The sequence below is a fragment of the Haematobia irritans genome, chromosome 3, assembly GCF_050003625.1.
Source record: "Haematobia irritans isolate KBUSLIRL chromosome 3, ASM5000362v1, whole genome shotgun sequence".
Taxonomy (NCBI): domain Eukaryota; kingdom Metazoa; phylum Arthropoda; class Insecta; order Diptera; family Muscidae; genus Haematobia; species Haematobia irritans.
Window position 1 is genome coordinate 5582870 of NC_134399.1, and position 15744 is coordinate 5598613.

Below are 15744 nucleotides of genomic sequence, written 5' to 3' on the forward strand. Positions count from 1 at the left end.
TATGGAAGCTATATCTAAATCTCAACCAATTTGCATAATATTTTGCGGGTTTGATTATTACCACCAAAGGTTACCTTGTGCAAGATTTGAGTAAGATCAGTTAAGAAATGAGGCCTGTATGGTCAAACATAAGGTTATTAGGGGCGAATTTTTCAAAATCGGGTGATACATATATGGGAGCTATATCTACATCTGAACCGATTTCGATGAATTTTTGCACATGTAGTTAGTACTATAGAGGACTGGATCTAGCCAACTTTTAGTAAGATCGGTTAATAAATAAGGGTTCTATGGCCAAATTTAGGAAAATCGGGCTATACATATATATGGGAGCTATATCTAAATCTGAACGGATTTGGATGAAATTTTGCAGACTTGAAGGGCGATGGAAAAGATTACCTTTTGCCAAATTTAGTGGCGATCCGTTTGAAAAAGAGCGCAACGTGACCCCATTTGTCGAAATCGGACGATACATATATATGGGAGCTATATCTAAATTTGATCCGATTTCTTCCAAATTCAATAGCGTTCGTCCTTGTGCCCAAAAAACTCCCTGTACCAAATTTCATCAAAATCGGTTAATAATTGCGACCGGAATCCTGTAAACAAACAACAAATACATGGACAGACGGACGGACGGACGGACACCAAGCGCTAGATCGACTCAGGAGGTGATTCTGAGTCGATCGGTATATATTTCAATATTTCTGGTAAGCACATTTTTTGGCCGATCAAACTTATTATACCCTGACCACTATGTGGTTTAGGGTATAATAATATTTTAAGCAATAGGATTTAGTTTACACACGGTAGTTAGAAATCCCAATATTTCAAGTTTTCTTTACTGGTATTAAAAAATCAGTCTTTTTTATCAGCCCAATAGGTCTTATACATTTTACCATTATCTAAAATTAAAGTTTTTAACCGAAGGTTTAATTCGGTAGTGAAGAGACTAATCAAATTCTGCATCCTAAAAGTATGCTTCAAATTCATATATATACATTTTATTATTTACAACTTAAGCCTTAGGTACTTTTTTTAATTATTTATTAGACTAGACTAATAAAAGAATAATAATAGAAGAAATTGGCTACAGAGGCCATCAGCTAATAAACCCTAGGTAAAGAGGCAGATGAAAAGTAAACAAAAAAGAAAACAAATATTATCTGGAACATGTCAGGCTACTAGAAAACGTTTGAATACAGATTCCAATTATAGGAAAAATAGTGGTAATTCACAATAGGTATTATACATTATTTCCCTCATTATTTTAAATTAAAGTTTTGAAATTCGGCAGTGAAGCTGTTAATCAATTTCTGCATCCTAAAAGTATGCTTCAAATCCATGTATATTTTATTATTTACAACATAATCCCTAAGTAAAGAGCCAGACGGAATAGAAAACAAAAACAAATATCTCGAATATGCCAGGCAATTAGAAAATCACTGATAATATAATCGTATTCTATGTAATGTAATATTTTAATATATAATATTTTAAAATACAATATTTTAAGTAATGAGATTTATTTGGCACATTGTAATAGAGAAAACAAAAAATTCAATTCGCAAATTTATTTCTTATTCTTATTATATTATAAATTCTCTCCATACCATTATACATAATTCTAATTTTGACAGTGGGTTTAATTCGCTAGTGAAAAAGTTAATTAATTTCTTCATCCTAAAGGTATGCTTCAAATTAAAATATATTTCATTATTTATGATATAAGACCTAAGTAACGAGACAGACGAAAATGCCAAAAATAGCTGGAACATATCAGACAATTAAAAAAACAAACATTTATTACAGATTCCAATTCTATGAGACAACAATATTTTAAAACAAATGATTTACATGGTAAGAGAGAATCCTAAATTTTCATTTTTGTATCTACCCACACATGTATTATAAATTCCACCCACACCATTAGCCTGAATTCCGTGTATTTTATATATAAAATAAAACAAAAATATTTCCATATTTTTAAAATAGACCTTATTAGAATGATTGTTTGTTTTTGTCATTCACCATAAAATCTATATTTATATCAATTTCTATGCAATATGTATATCGGAATTTCATAAATATTTGCTATAGCTTTGTTCACAATCCAAAAACATTTGATTCAAATTCAATGTAAAAAATCTAACTAAAAAAACAACAACAACTAATAATGCAAAAAAATGTATATTAAAAGAATTTCCCGGGAAAAACTAATGGATATTGTATTTAAAATAAATGTTTTTCTTTGGAATTTTCATCAGCATGAAGTTATATTTGCTGCCATTATTAATCACTGAAATACACTAAATAAAATTATCTCTTTTCATGCACACACACACACACATATTTGTATAGGGGGGAAAATAATACATGTAAAAAAATAATAATAACAAATAATAAAAAAAAACTTTAATAATTAAAGCATAGGGGTATGTAATATTTTATATAAATGTGAGCCCGCATATATCATGAAAATAACAAACAAATAATCGAGTTGTTGCATAAGATTACCTTTTAATTTTATTATAATCATAGCGAAGCAATTGTATTTAAAAATATTTTGCAGTTATTAATTTCCTTCCCAGCCACCTCCCCAGAGTTTGTTATTCAGAAAATTATGTCCATTGCAAACATTTCACTGCAACTTTTTATTGGTTTATGTAGGCTTAAAAAGCAATCAACATGGCCATCATCATCATAAATAAATTGTTAGCATATTGAAAAATATTGTTAAATTAATTTGCCTTGATAAAAATCATAAATTAAAGGTTACAAAAAAAAACTCTGGCTATACCAACCCGGATAAACTCCTGCCATCAGTCATCTGATACGTCATGGCCGTGTGGTCAAATGGTAATAATTGACCCAATAGCAATGGCAATCATTCAGGAAGTGCAAGAAACTATGATTTTTTCATCGTATAATTAATATGACCAATGTTTGATGGTGGACATGACATAAATATTTTATTATATTTAATTGCTTTCGTTAAGTTTGTCATATAATAGGCTGACTTCCCCATAATTAAGAATAACGAAAGGACGAAATGTTAATCGTCCAAAAAGTGCTTGTTTTACAAGCACTTTACTAAAGCAAAATGATTGTGTTGCATACTTTAAGGCAGTTATTAAACAAAATTTCGATTCATAGGCATACAAGCCTTGCTATTCTACTGTAGCAATAAATAAGTCTATAATTTGTAAAATATCTCATACCAAGAGGATTACATTTGTAAGAGCCTAAAAGCATGCTACAAAACCCCCTATTGGAAATTTAAGATTTACAGCCAATTTCTCATATCCCCGAAACGAATGTTTCCATTCGACTAGGATATCCAAAACAACTGAATTTATAAAGAAAAGTCAGCTGTTTTTTGCTAATAGCAATGACAATCATTCAGGAAGTGCAAGAAACTATGATTTTTTTTATCGTATAATTAATATGGCCAATGTTTGATAGTGGACATGACATAAATATTTTATTATATTTAATTGCTTTCGTTATGTTTGTCATATAATAGACGGACTTCCCCATAATTAAGAATAACGAAAGGACGAAATGTTAATATTGAATGCTATAATTTATTTTCAAGAAGTGCTGGTTTTGCTAAAACAAAATAATTGTGTTGCATACTTTTAGGCAGTTATCAAATAAAATTTCGATATATATGTATACAGGTCTTGCTATTCTTCTGTAGCAATAAATAATTTGTAAAGTATCTCATACCAAAAGGAACATATTTGTAAGAGCCTAAAATCTCTTACAAATACAAAAACCCATATTGGAAATTTAAGAAATTTTACAGCCATTTTCTCATATCCCCGAAACGAATGCTTTCGTTCGACTAGGATGTCCAAACCAAATGACTTTATAAAAGAAAGTCAGCTTGATTTGGAGTTTCTGTCGATTGAAAGCGTTCCGAAACGGATATGAAAAATTGGCTGTTAATTAAAATTTGTATAATACAAATACAATATTTCCCATATGCAATAAATTTACAAAATACTTCAAGCCTACTTTTGCCATATAAATTCATTCAATAAACTGTCAATAAATTGTTTTGCATATAGGCATATATATCTCAAAAGCAATAATATTTATATGAGAGCGATATATGTAAAATTGGACTGATAATTAGCAAAGGTATCATAAAAATCTGTGTATATTTTTGCGACATAATTTCGCTACAATATTTCCCTTATATTAAAAATTACTAATTATTCCTATATGCCCATATAATATACTAATTCATATTTGTCAGCTAATATTTCATTCAATATTCAGATATAAATTTAAGTTCTTTGGAGCGTATAAGCATTGAAAATAAAATATAATAATTAAAATTACGTATGCCACACGTGATACAAGTGACATATCAATAAAGTACTTCACTGCGTATGAGTTATACGAATGCATAGAAAATAATTAAAATTGCGTATACCACCAATGAGGCAAATCTTGCCAAAATATTAATTATTAAATTGTTTTGCACGTATAAAAATATTTAAGCCTTATGGAATAATATACATATAATAGCAGATGGAAAATATTCTATAGAAATTAAAAATCTATGAGAAATTGGTTAAAAATGTGGTAGTCATGTGTATGGGATTATAAAAAAAAAATACAATAATCTCTAAAAAGATTTGTTGCCTAATTTATTTTATTTTAATTAATTCAATTATTTTCCCAAATCATACCAAAATATTAATAACTAAATCGGATAAAGTATGGAAATACATTTGTTAGGAATTAAAATTCTATGAGAATGCAGAAATAAATTTCACGAAAATATTTCCAAATAAAATCTTAATTGAGTTTAACTAAATTCGATTATTAAATTCGATTCGAAATTACATTTAAACTATATTCAATTAAAAATTTAATTGATTCAACAATTTTTTTAATTGAAACAAAAATCAATCACACAAATTAATAGTACCAATTAAGTTTTTTAATTGATCGATCAATTTTTTAATTGACTGTCAAATAATTTTTTAATTGATACTATCATTTCTGTGATTGAAGACATTTCAATTAAAAAATCTTAATTGAGTTTTACTAAATTCGATTATTAAAATCGATTCCAAATTACATTTAAACAATATTCAATTAAAAATTTAATTGATTCAACAATTTTTTTTATTAAAACAAAAATCAATCACACAAATTAATAGTAACAATTAATTCTCTTAATTGATCGATGAATTTTTTAATTGGATGTCAAATAATTATACCCACCACCATAGGATGGGGGGTATATTAACTTTGTCATTCCGTTTGTAACACATCGAAATATTGCTCTAAGACCCCATAAAGTATATATATTCTGGGTCGTGGTGAAATTCTGAGTCGATCTGAGCATGTCCGTCCGTCCGTCCGTCTGTTGAAATCACGCTAACTTCCGAACGAAACAAGCTATCGACTTGAAACTTGGCACAAGTAGTTATTGATGTAGGTCGGATGGTATTGCAAATGGGCCATATCGGTCCACTTTTACGTATAGCCCCCATATAAACGGACCCCAAAATTTGGCTTGCGAGGCCTCTAAGAGAAGCAAATTTCATCCGATCCGGCTGAAATTTGGTACATGGTGTTAGTATATGGTCTTTAACAACCATGCAAAAATTGGTCCACATCGGTCCATAATTATATATAGCCCCCATATAAACCGATCCCCCGATTTGGCTTGCGAGGCCCCTAAGAGAAGCAAATTTCATCCGATCCGGCTGAAATTTGGTACATGGTGTTAGTATATGGTCTCTAACAACCATGCAAAAATTGGTCCACATCGGTCCATAATTATATATAGCCCCCATATAAACCGATCCCCCAATTTGGCTTGCGAGGCCCCTAAGAGAAGCAAATTTCATCCGATCCGGCTGAAATTTGGTACATGGTGTCAGTATATGGTCTCTAACAACCATGCAAAAATTGGTCCACATCGGTCCATAATTATATATAGCCCCCATATAAACCGATCCCCCGATTTGGCTTGCGAGGCCTCTAAGAGAAGCAAATTTCATCCGATCCGGCTGAAATTTGGTACATGGTGTTAGTATATGGTCTCGAACAACCATGCAAAAATTGGTCCACAGCCCCCATATAAACCGATCCCCCAATTTGGCTTGCGAGGCCTCTAAGAGAAGCAAATTTCATCCGATATGGCTGAAATTTGGTACGTGATGTTAGTATATGGTCTCGAACAACCATGCAAAAATTGGTCCACATCGGCTCATAATTATATATAGCCCCCATATAAACCGATCACCAGATTTGACCTCCGGAACCTCTTGGAAGACCAAAATTCATCTGATTCAGTTGAAATTTGGTACGTGGTGTTAATATATGGCCTCAAACTCCCATGCAAAAATTGGTCGATATCGGTCCATAATTATATATAGGCCCCATATAAACCGATCCCCAGATTTGACCTCCAGAGCCCCTTGGAAGAGCAAAATACTTCCCATTCGGTTGAAATTTGGTACGTGATGTTAGTATATGGTATCCAACAACCATGCATGAATAAGAAGTTTTAAGATACCACAACCAGGGATGGAAAATACAATTTTTAAGAAAGTACAAAAAAGGTGTTTTTTGAGCGGAAAGGTACTTTTACTAAATTTCACTGGAAAATTATTGTCAAGAGACTAAATTTTAAAGAAAATACAATGTTGACAAAATTTTCTATATAAATAAAATTTTGCAAAAATTTTCTATAGAAATAAAATTTTGCAAAAAAAATCTTTAGCTAAAAAATGTTGCAAAATTTTTTCTATAGAAATAAAATTTTGCAAAAATTTCCTATAGAAATAAAATTTGTACAAAATTTTCAATTGAAATAAAATTTTGACAAAATTTTCTATAAAAATAAAATTTTGCAAAAATTCTATATAGAAATAAAATTTTGACAACATTTTCTACCGAAATAAAAAATCGATAATATAGAATCGCATTCTTTTTTCGACTAAAACATTCTTGAAGTTCAATAAAATCCTGTTTTTGACTATGTCTTTTACAAAATCGAGATTTTCTTCCCACATGAACATGTCTGTTTTGCCATATTTGTAAAAGACTATTAGCAAATAAGATTGATAAAGACTTTCTCAAAATATTAAAATATTTTGTCAAAGCTATTGTACCATAAATCTGATATCGACTCAAAAATGTCTACACAAAAGGTACTAAATCATTCGCGGGGGTACTACGGTACTGACCGGGGTGAAAAAGTATTGAAAAAAGTACTATAGTACTGCATTTTCCATCCCTGACCACAACCCAAGTAATTCGATTGTGGATGACAGTCTTTCGTAGAAGTTTCTACGCAATCCATGGTGGTGGGTACATAAGATTCGGCCTGGCCGAACTTGCGGCCGTATATACTTGTTTTTTAATTGATACTATCCTTTCTGTGATTGAAGACATTTCAATTAAAAAATTAATTGCATCAATTAATTTCGTGATTGAAACAGAATTGGTTAAAAAAACATGGAGCCCTGGATATGATACATTTGTAAAGAGATTACAAAATTAAAATTACAAATGAGAAATAGGTTAATATGATATGATACATTTGAGGAGAGATTATTACAAGTTGTAATAGAATTGTTTCCTAATTTAATTTTTGTTTATACGCTTTATTTAATTGCACTAAATTAAATTAAACTTAACTTAATTCGTTAAATTAAATCAAAAAAATTTGTTTTTTGTTTATTTTTTATAGATTATTTTACAATTCATTTCATATCTACTTCCAAGAGGATGTCTAGGAGCATTTGTTACCTCATTATCATTTTTTACTTAATATATAATAACTTAGTTTTTTTATTTTAATTTAATACAAATAAATGTCAAACTAATTTTCTTAATGTTTGCAAAAAAATGGAACATATTTATATATTTTTCCATTATTTCTTAAAAACCTACGATTATTCCAGAAAATAGCAATTAAAAAACTTAATATATAATAACTTAATTTTATTATTTTAATTTTCAATTTAATACAAATAATTTTTAATACAACTAATTGTCTAATTATATAGATGACTAGGAGCACTCTGTTACCTCATTATAGTTTTTTTTTAATTAAATTAATGTATAATAAATTAATTTTAATATTTAATTTAATACAAATGAATGTCAGACAAATTTTCTAAATATTTGCAAAACTGGAATATACTTATATATTTTTCCATAATTTCTTAAAAGTCTACGTCTAATATACGAAATATCTATTAAAACCCTAAATATGTAATAACTTAGTTTTAATATTTTAATTTTTAACTTAATACAAATAAATGTTAAACTAATTTGCTAATAATGTAGATGACTAGGAGCACTTGTTAGCTCGATATCATTTTTTCAATTAACTTAATATATAGTAACATAATTTTAATATTTAATTTAATACAAATAAATGACAAACCAATTTTCTAAATATTAGCAAAAAATAGAATATACTTATATATTTTTCCATAAATTCTTAAAAGCCAAAGTTTTTTTTCCAGGAAATAGCAATTAAATTATCATCATACACCCCATTAGGAATTTTCATTCGTACTAAAATTCTCCTGCTTTGGAAAATGAAACATTAGCACCAGGAAGCAACATTGCTAATAAAAGTTTTTTGTTTACTTTTTCGATACTTGCTATTATGTTGAATTTTCCAAGCATTTAGTTTTCCATAAATTGCATTGCAAATAGAACACTTTTCTTCAATGCTCATGGAGCTAAGGTAAATAATTAAAATATAATTACAGATGAATTTGCACCTCATTTACCTTACGCAGAAAGTTGCCAAAGAAAAATCATAGAATAAGCAGGAAGTTCTAGGGAAAAGCAACACCAACAAAAATATTAGCCCATTTAGCAATGCAGTAGAGAGCTAGTCAAGCAGACAGCTGGTAATTAGCTAGCAACATATAAACATAAACGGGGAAAAAAAAAAACATGGAAATTAAAAATTAAGCCAAGGAGTTAAGCAAAGCAAACATGTATGCGAAGGAAAAAAACAGCAATAAAATATAAAGAAGAAACAAAAAAAAAACAATTGTTAAACACAACTCAACTCTTGTTGGTTATTTCAGCTTAACAGCTCATTTTACAACGCCTACCTAAATGTTGTATAACTCAAAGAATACCATGCAAATGGCTCATTATGACAGTTAAGTAATAGATATAAAAGCCAAGGAGAGGGTGTAGAAAGAAAATAGAAATTATATCTTTGTTTTAGGGAGTCTGTTAGGGAAATAAATCGCACTTGTGATACTCCTGTATCAGGAGGCAAAGAGCTTAAACACTTTTCAGACCACCCAGAGTCTGAGGTTCTCCTTTAGAGATCTTAGGTATTTAATCTGTTTATTATTTGTCCGTCTGTCTATTAATTAAACTTTGTCTGATGGTCAGACCAAATGGAATTTGTTTGATTTTGGTCCATTTTCGTAAATCGGTATTTTTTCAAAATTTTCTACAGAAATAAAATTTTGACAAAATAAAAAATAAAAAAAATAAACTAATAAAGTTGAGATCATCTCTATCAACTCTGCCTCTGAGTCTGAGACCCAAGTGGTAGTATACACTCATTACTCTCACATAAGTGATATTGAATATGAGAGAATAGAGAATATTGGTGCGACTGTATATGTCTAGGAGAACAGTCTGAAAGTAGGAATACTAAATAAAAATCAAAGGGCTGTGTTGTTATTTTTCTTTTCGTGATATTCCACTTACAATTATATTAATGTAAATAACGGAAAAAAATTTCACGTCACGTTATAAATCATATTTATGAATGATACTCGTATTATTATTATGTAAAAATTCTAACGCATAGATTTTGCCTTTTGTAATTAATGGATTAAGAATAGGAACGGTGAAAATAAGCTAGTTTATGGCGCACATAGCGAATATTGTACCCACCTGTAGGCATTAAATTAAGGAGATACGGGGTTTTTTCCTTCATTAATATTCCCCGTTTCATTTGTTATTTAGATACCATAAATTATTCAAAGTTTAAAAATTATGTTTAAGTTGAAAAGTTGTGTTATGTAACTGAACTCTTAAAATATAATTATTAAATTATTGTGTAAAATGAATTTATTAAAACAATAAAAATAGTAAAAAAACACAAAAAAAATTAAGGAGATTTATTTACAATATTTGGGTATTAGAGTTTTATCTACTAATACACTTATATTTTAAGTAAATCTTCTTAATTTTATATTAGTGTATTCCCTGCAAACATTTTCTATCGAAAGTGTATCGAAGTAGTTTCGCCGCGAAAGATAAAACTTTCGCAGGCGATATCATCTTCTTATCGAATTAGGGTCCCCGTTCGAGAACAAATGTCCCACTATGCGATAGTGTTCTCGGGGAATCAAACCAGTGACCAAAAGAAGTCAAAAAAGTGATAGTTATTTTTAAAAAAATAAAAATGATGATCAGCCGCACCAAGCTTTGAACTCGGAACCTCTCGTTTTCAAGTCAGAGGCTCTCCTCCTCTGTGCCACCCACGCTCGTTGGTTGATAGTGGCTTTTTACACACATGTACTCTCAGAGAGGTGCTATTGAAAAATTAGCTATGTCGATGTATGGTGTCTTTATTTAGATTTTTGATCGCTGTTAGAGTCGAATTTGTTTCGAAACGGAAACACCCCACGCGATAGTTGTTTTTATTGTTGCTGTGCTTGCGATTTTACTACCAGAAAACTTCCTAGCGATCCGAAATAGTGACATCTTAGCGAAAGACGATAAAACTATCACCCAAATGTTGGCAGGGTAGTGATACCTCTACTAATACACTGATGTGTTAAGTAAATCTTCTTAAGTTAATGCCTACAAGTGGGTATAAGGTTCGCTATAAGCGCCATATTTTTTAAAATAACAATATTTTTGATTTTCTTCAAATAACTCTTGATGTTTAATAAAATTCAAAAAACAAAAATATGTGCAAAAAAGTTAAAAAGTGTTAACTCTACCTCAGTGTGTTTGTAGGCCTAAGTGATTGTGTACTCTCATTTTTCTCACATTATTGATAATGAGTATGAGAGAAAAAGAGAATACAAATGCCACTGTATATGAGTAGCAGAAAAGTCTGAAAGAGTAACAATAAAAACCATTAAAGGGTAGTAGCTGTGTTGTTAAACAATTTAATTCACGATATAAAACATATTTACAAATGATATTATACCGTCGAAGCTCTGTTTAACGAATATCCCATTTAGCGAAAATCCATTTTAACGAACGTCCAAATTCTTAACATTGAGTATTCTAAATAACGAAAGTTTGAACAAAATTTAAGGAAATAAACAACAAAAAATCAGCAAAATTTAACGATTATGAGAGTTGCTTAAGTCCTTTGGAAATGTCCACGAAGTACGACATTCCCAAGGTATTTATATTATTTATATTCCATGAATTGTTTGGAAACACATATTAAATGGCCAGGTAACTAAGTAAAGTTATGTTAGATAGAGTGGAAGTTCCGCTACGGGAAATGGATCTGCCCCAGAACCAGCACAGGACTACTCCCTGATCTGAATGGATCAGTCCCAGTCCTGGTCGAAACGTATGGACGGAATCGGCCACATTAACACGGGTTTGTCATTGACGGGGTAAATTTACACGGGGTAAATTTACATGGCTTGGACTCATTCCAAAGGACATGACCTGGGAGAACTTAGTAGGACTAGATAGGTTTTCATTAACCAGTCGTGGAAGAATCCTTAGGAACCGGTTTATTTTGCGCATCCCAATTGCACCAGAAAGGAAAAACTCTTGGAATATATTGACCCATAGGTAAATGGCTGATCCAATAAGATTTTAAAATCAATAGAGTATAGAGATCAATAAATTATATGAAAATTTAAAAACTAGTCCTGTGATAGGCCCGTTAGTGGCAATATGCACCAAATATTCGTAGGATCGCCAGTTGGGCTGGTGGTGAATTTTTCTCTTATTAATGAATTCTACCCGATTCTATATTTTCCTCAATGACAAGGAACCTCCTTCTTATAGCTGAAGATAAACACGAAATACACAGGATCATTATTTAGAAGGAGAAACTACCTCTGAAAAACTTTTTTGGTGCTCAGCCGAAACTGTAATCTAGTGTTGAGAGTGCATCTATGCCGACAGGAGCAGCAGAGTAAAGGTGTATGTTGGACATTTTAGGAAGATGTTACTATGAACACTACCTATGCCTGACCCATCTTGAAACCGGGGACTGCAAACAAATTAGGGAATTCAACGAAGATGTTAGAGCACACATCAAGGCGAATATTGACATGGGTGTATATAGGCTCTAATGAAACAGCGAATTTTGGATCCTCTTTTCAATCTAACCTAACCTAGATATAACAAGTTCATCAGTTTTTAAGGATTATTTAAAGTAATATTTTTTAAATGCCTCTATAGTTTAATTTTGCCAAATACTTCTGAATTTTTACTCATCCGGTAAAAAAGTACGATTTTCAATAAAAAGTTATAATTTAATATTCCCGTTAGATTTAACGAATATTTCTAAATAGCGAAAGGCCCTGACAATATATCGTTCGTTAAACCGAGCTGTATGTTATCTTTAAAAGTAATTAATTAAGATTAAATGGAAAGAGGAACATATAGTGCACATTGTACCCACCTATAGGCATTAAATTAACCTTCAACTACTTTAACTACTGAGGTGAAATACAGTGCCACACATAAGCGAGGATTAATTGCACTCAGTAAATTGAAAACACCAAAATAAGAAAGTAAAATTTACCACATCCACAATAGTTAAAGGTTAAGAAGATTTATTTAAAATATTAGTGTATTAGTAGATATAAAATTTTAACAATATTTTTAACTTTCTTCAAATAACTCTTGGTGTTTCTGAAAATTCCTAAAAAGTGTACCAATAAAAAATATCTACTTTATCTCAGAGCCTTTGTACAAATGATAGTGTACTCTCATTACTCTCTTATTGCTGATATTGAGTATGAGAAAATAGAGAATATAGGTGCGACTATATATGGCTGGTATAAAAGTCTGAAAGAGTAACATTAAAAACCAATCTGAGAGTAGAAGCAGTGTTGTTGTTTTTGTAGTATTTCAGTTATAATTAAAATAATTGAAATTATGTATTATTAAATGAATGTGTGTAACGAATGCTTCGTGTATTTATTGGTCTGTCGGTCTGTCTGTCTGGATATTGCTGTAATTTGATGGGCAGATGATGGACTATTTCGGTCTCTAACACAGTGAAACCTGTCATAAGTGGACATTCAAAATTTTGTCCACTTAGGAGCAAAGATAATAAAAGAAGAAGATGGGAGATTGGCTACTGAGCACATCAAACCATTTACCACATTAGTTTAATACTCGTACCAAACGCGTATACGACAAGTATTGACATAGCATTAAAATGCAAATAAAAAGAAATATGAGCACGAAATAAATTTCCATAAAGGTGTAGTATATTATTAGTATCTAAGTTTTTGCTAATCCCTAAGCCGTACCTTATTGTAGTAAACATATTAAAGTGTTATCGATAAGTATTATATGTAATGACTGCAGTGTATGCTTTTAGTTGTTATCGACCAGATCGGTCAGTCATAATCAAGAGGTTGAAAAACAAAGTCACAAAGCACACACTGCTACTTTGTGACAAATAAAACAAATAAATCAAATCGCCTACAAAGTGTTTTACTCACTACAATTCAGAAGTGGTCCCAAAAAACCGAAAACATAAAAGCTATCCAGATGGAGTTTCTAGAGGAGTTCTCGTTGAACACTTTACAAAACATTTGTAAAGAATTTAAAATCTCTTTGGATGGCACGAAGCGGCAATTAATACTCCGCTTGAAAGATGTACCTAAAGGGGAGCTAATTCGAGTCGTACATGTAATGGATGGAAGCAATCAAAATGCCGTTACCTCAAAAAATGAACAGCAGAAAGAACAAAATGTAGATGACAACGAATTACAGAACAAAAATGCAGTGGCCGTTGGTGACAATGAAGAGGTAAACAGTGCTATGGACATACAAAGTGCAGTGAGAAACAATCAAAACGTTATGGCAAAATTTAAAGAAAATGAAGAGACACAAATTTCGCAAAAAGTACAGCACAATGATAAAGAGATGATTAGCGATAACAGTCAACGGGATAAAAATCAAAATGACGTCACTGTTTTGTCTGCTTCACTCAAAGAAAAAGAATTAGAACTTCTAAAGAGAGAAAATGAGATGTTAAGACGTGAGCGAGAAATTTTACGCAAAGAGAACCAAATGAAATTAATTGACTCTTCGATCGAACCGTCAACAAATGCCTTGTCGTTACAGATGATTAGCAATTTAGTTGCAGACTATGATGGAAAAGCAGATGGTACATTTTGGGTTATGCAGCTACGTGACATACAACAAACATACAGTCTGTCTGACAACATGTTGAGGGTTTTATTTGCAACAAAGCTGACCGGCAGAGCTCAAGCATGGCTACATGCACGACGCAACACCTCGAACGAAAATGTTGATGAACTTCTCCAACAATTTTGTATGACGTTCGGAACTAAGAAAACAAAATTAGAGATTCGGCGAAATTTTGAGCGACGTAAATGGAATTACGGCGAAAATTTTGCAGACTATTTCAATGACAAAATTATGTTGTCGTCCACACTCTCGTTAGATGAGGACGAATTGGTGGAGTATATTGTAGATGGAATACCGAGTATGCACATACGTACACAAATGGCAATGCAACAATATACGTCCGCTGACGACTTGCTAAAAACGCTTGCGAATGTTCGATTAAGCAAACCTTCACAACAAACTGCCGCGAAAAATAGAGGCAACGGAGAAGGTAAACAAACACCAATTAAAGTGGACATACGATGCTATAACTGCAACAGCATAGGCCATTATGCTGCCGACTGCGGTAAACCTCGTCGACAGCCAGGAACTCGTTATGCGTGCGGTAGTGACCAACACATGGTAAATAATTGTGAGCAGAATAAAAAGAAGACGTCGGGCGACAATACCAATCCATATGTAAGATTATTTAATTTTAGATTATTGCCTAATATTAATTTTAATTTTACTTTAGAACGTTTAATAGACTCTGGTAGCCCGATCAGCCTTATAAGAGAAGACTTTGTGCCGGATAATGTGGATATTTTTGAATTTAATAACTTTTCATTTTACGGATTAAATCACTCTAAATTAAAAATTAGTGGAAAAATGTTCTGTTACATTGAAATATTGAATAAATTTATGAAATTTGAACTGATCGTGGTTGACAAAGATTCTATGAAATATTCTGCGTTGTTAGGAAGAGATTTTCTGTCACAGACAAATAGTAAAATAATTTTAGGGGAACCGATTATAGAAGAGGCTATTAAAGATGGTATAGAGAATAATAATGTAAATCATTATGAAGACGAACAGAATTTTAACAAAATGATTATGTCAATTGATGTAAGTTCAAATTTAAGTGATTTAAATCTTATGGTCGATAATGCTGTTGAATATAAATTTAAAGACAAATTAGAAAATATTTTTCGTAAAACCTATATAAATATGGAGCGACCTTTGGAACCAGATGTGAGATGTGAAATGAAAATAATACTTGAGAATATAAAACCTTTCCATTGTCCTCCGCGTAGGCTTTCATACACTGAGAGAAATGAACTACAAAAGGTTCTCGATGATTATTTAGAGAGAGGAATCATTAGAGTTAGTGAATCAGAATTTGCTTCACCTATA

At 31.1% G+C, this 15744-nt stretch overlaps 2 protein-coding genes across 3 annotated transcripts in view; one reads left to right on the forward strand and one right to left on the reverse strand.

The window, feature by feature from the left end:
- LOC142230586 (potassium channel, subfamily K, member 16) overlaps nucleotides 1–15744 on the reverse strand; it is a 237111-nt gene that overhangs the window by 168643 nt on the left and 52724 nt on the right. The window lies entirely within an intron of this gene.
- LOC142230328 (uncharacterized) lies at nucleotides 13484–15264 on the forward strand. Of its 2 annotated transcripts, none has more exons than XM_075300966.1 (2): nucleotides 13484–15030; nucleotides 15086–15264. In XM_075300966.1, the coding sequence occupies exons 1-2, from the start codon at nucleotides 13747–13749 to the stop codon at nucleotides 15092–15094; spliced, it is 1293 nt and encodes a 430-aa protein (XP_075157081.1). In that variant the 5' UTR covers nucleotides 13484–13746; the 3' UTR covers nucleotides 15095–15264. The 2 variants fall into 2 exon arrangements, with proteins under 2 accessions (XP_075157081.1, XP_075157080.1); XM_075300965.1 differs by having other exon boundaries at nucleotides 15098–15264.

What these genes read in the sequence shown, in the direction of transcription:
- LOC142230328 (XM_075300965.1), top strand. Translation starts at nt 13,747, where the DNA reads ATGGAGTTTCTAGAGGAGTTCTCGTTGAACACTTTACAAAACATTTGT. An exon ending in GCGACAATACCAATCCATAT is followed by an intron (nt 15,031 to 15,097) that starts GTAAGATTATTT and finishes AACGTTTAATAG; the next exon opens with ACTCTGGTAGCCCGATCAGC.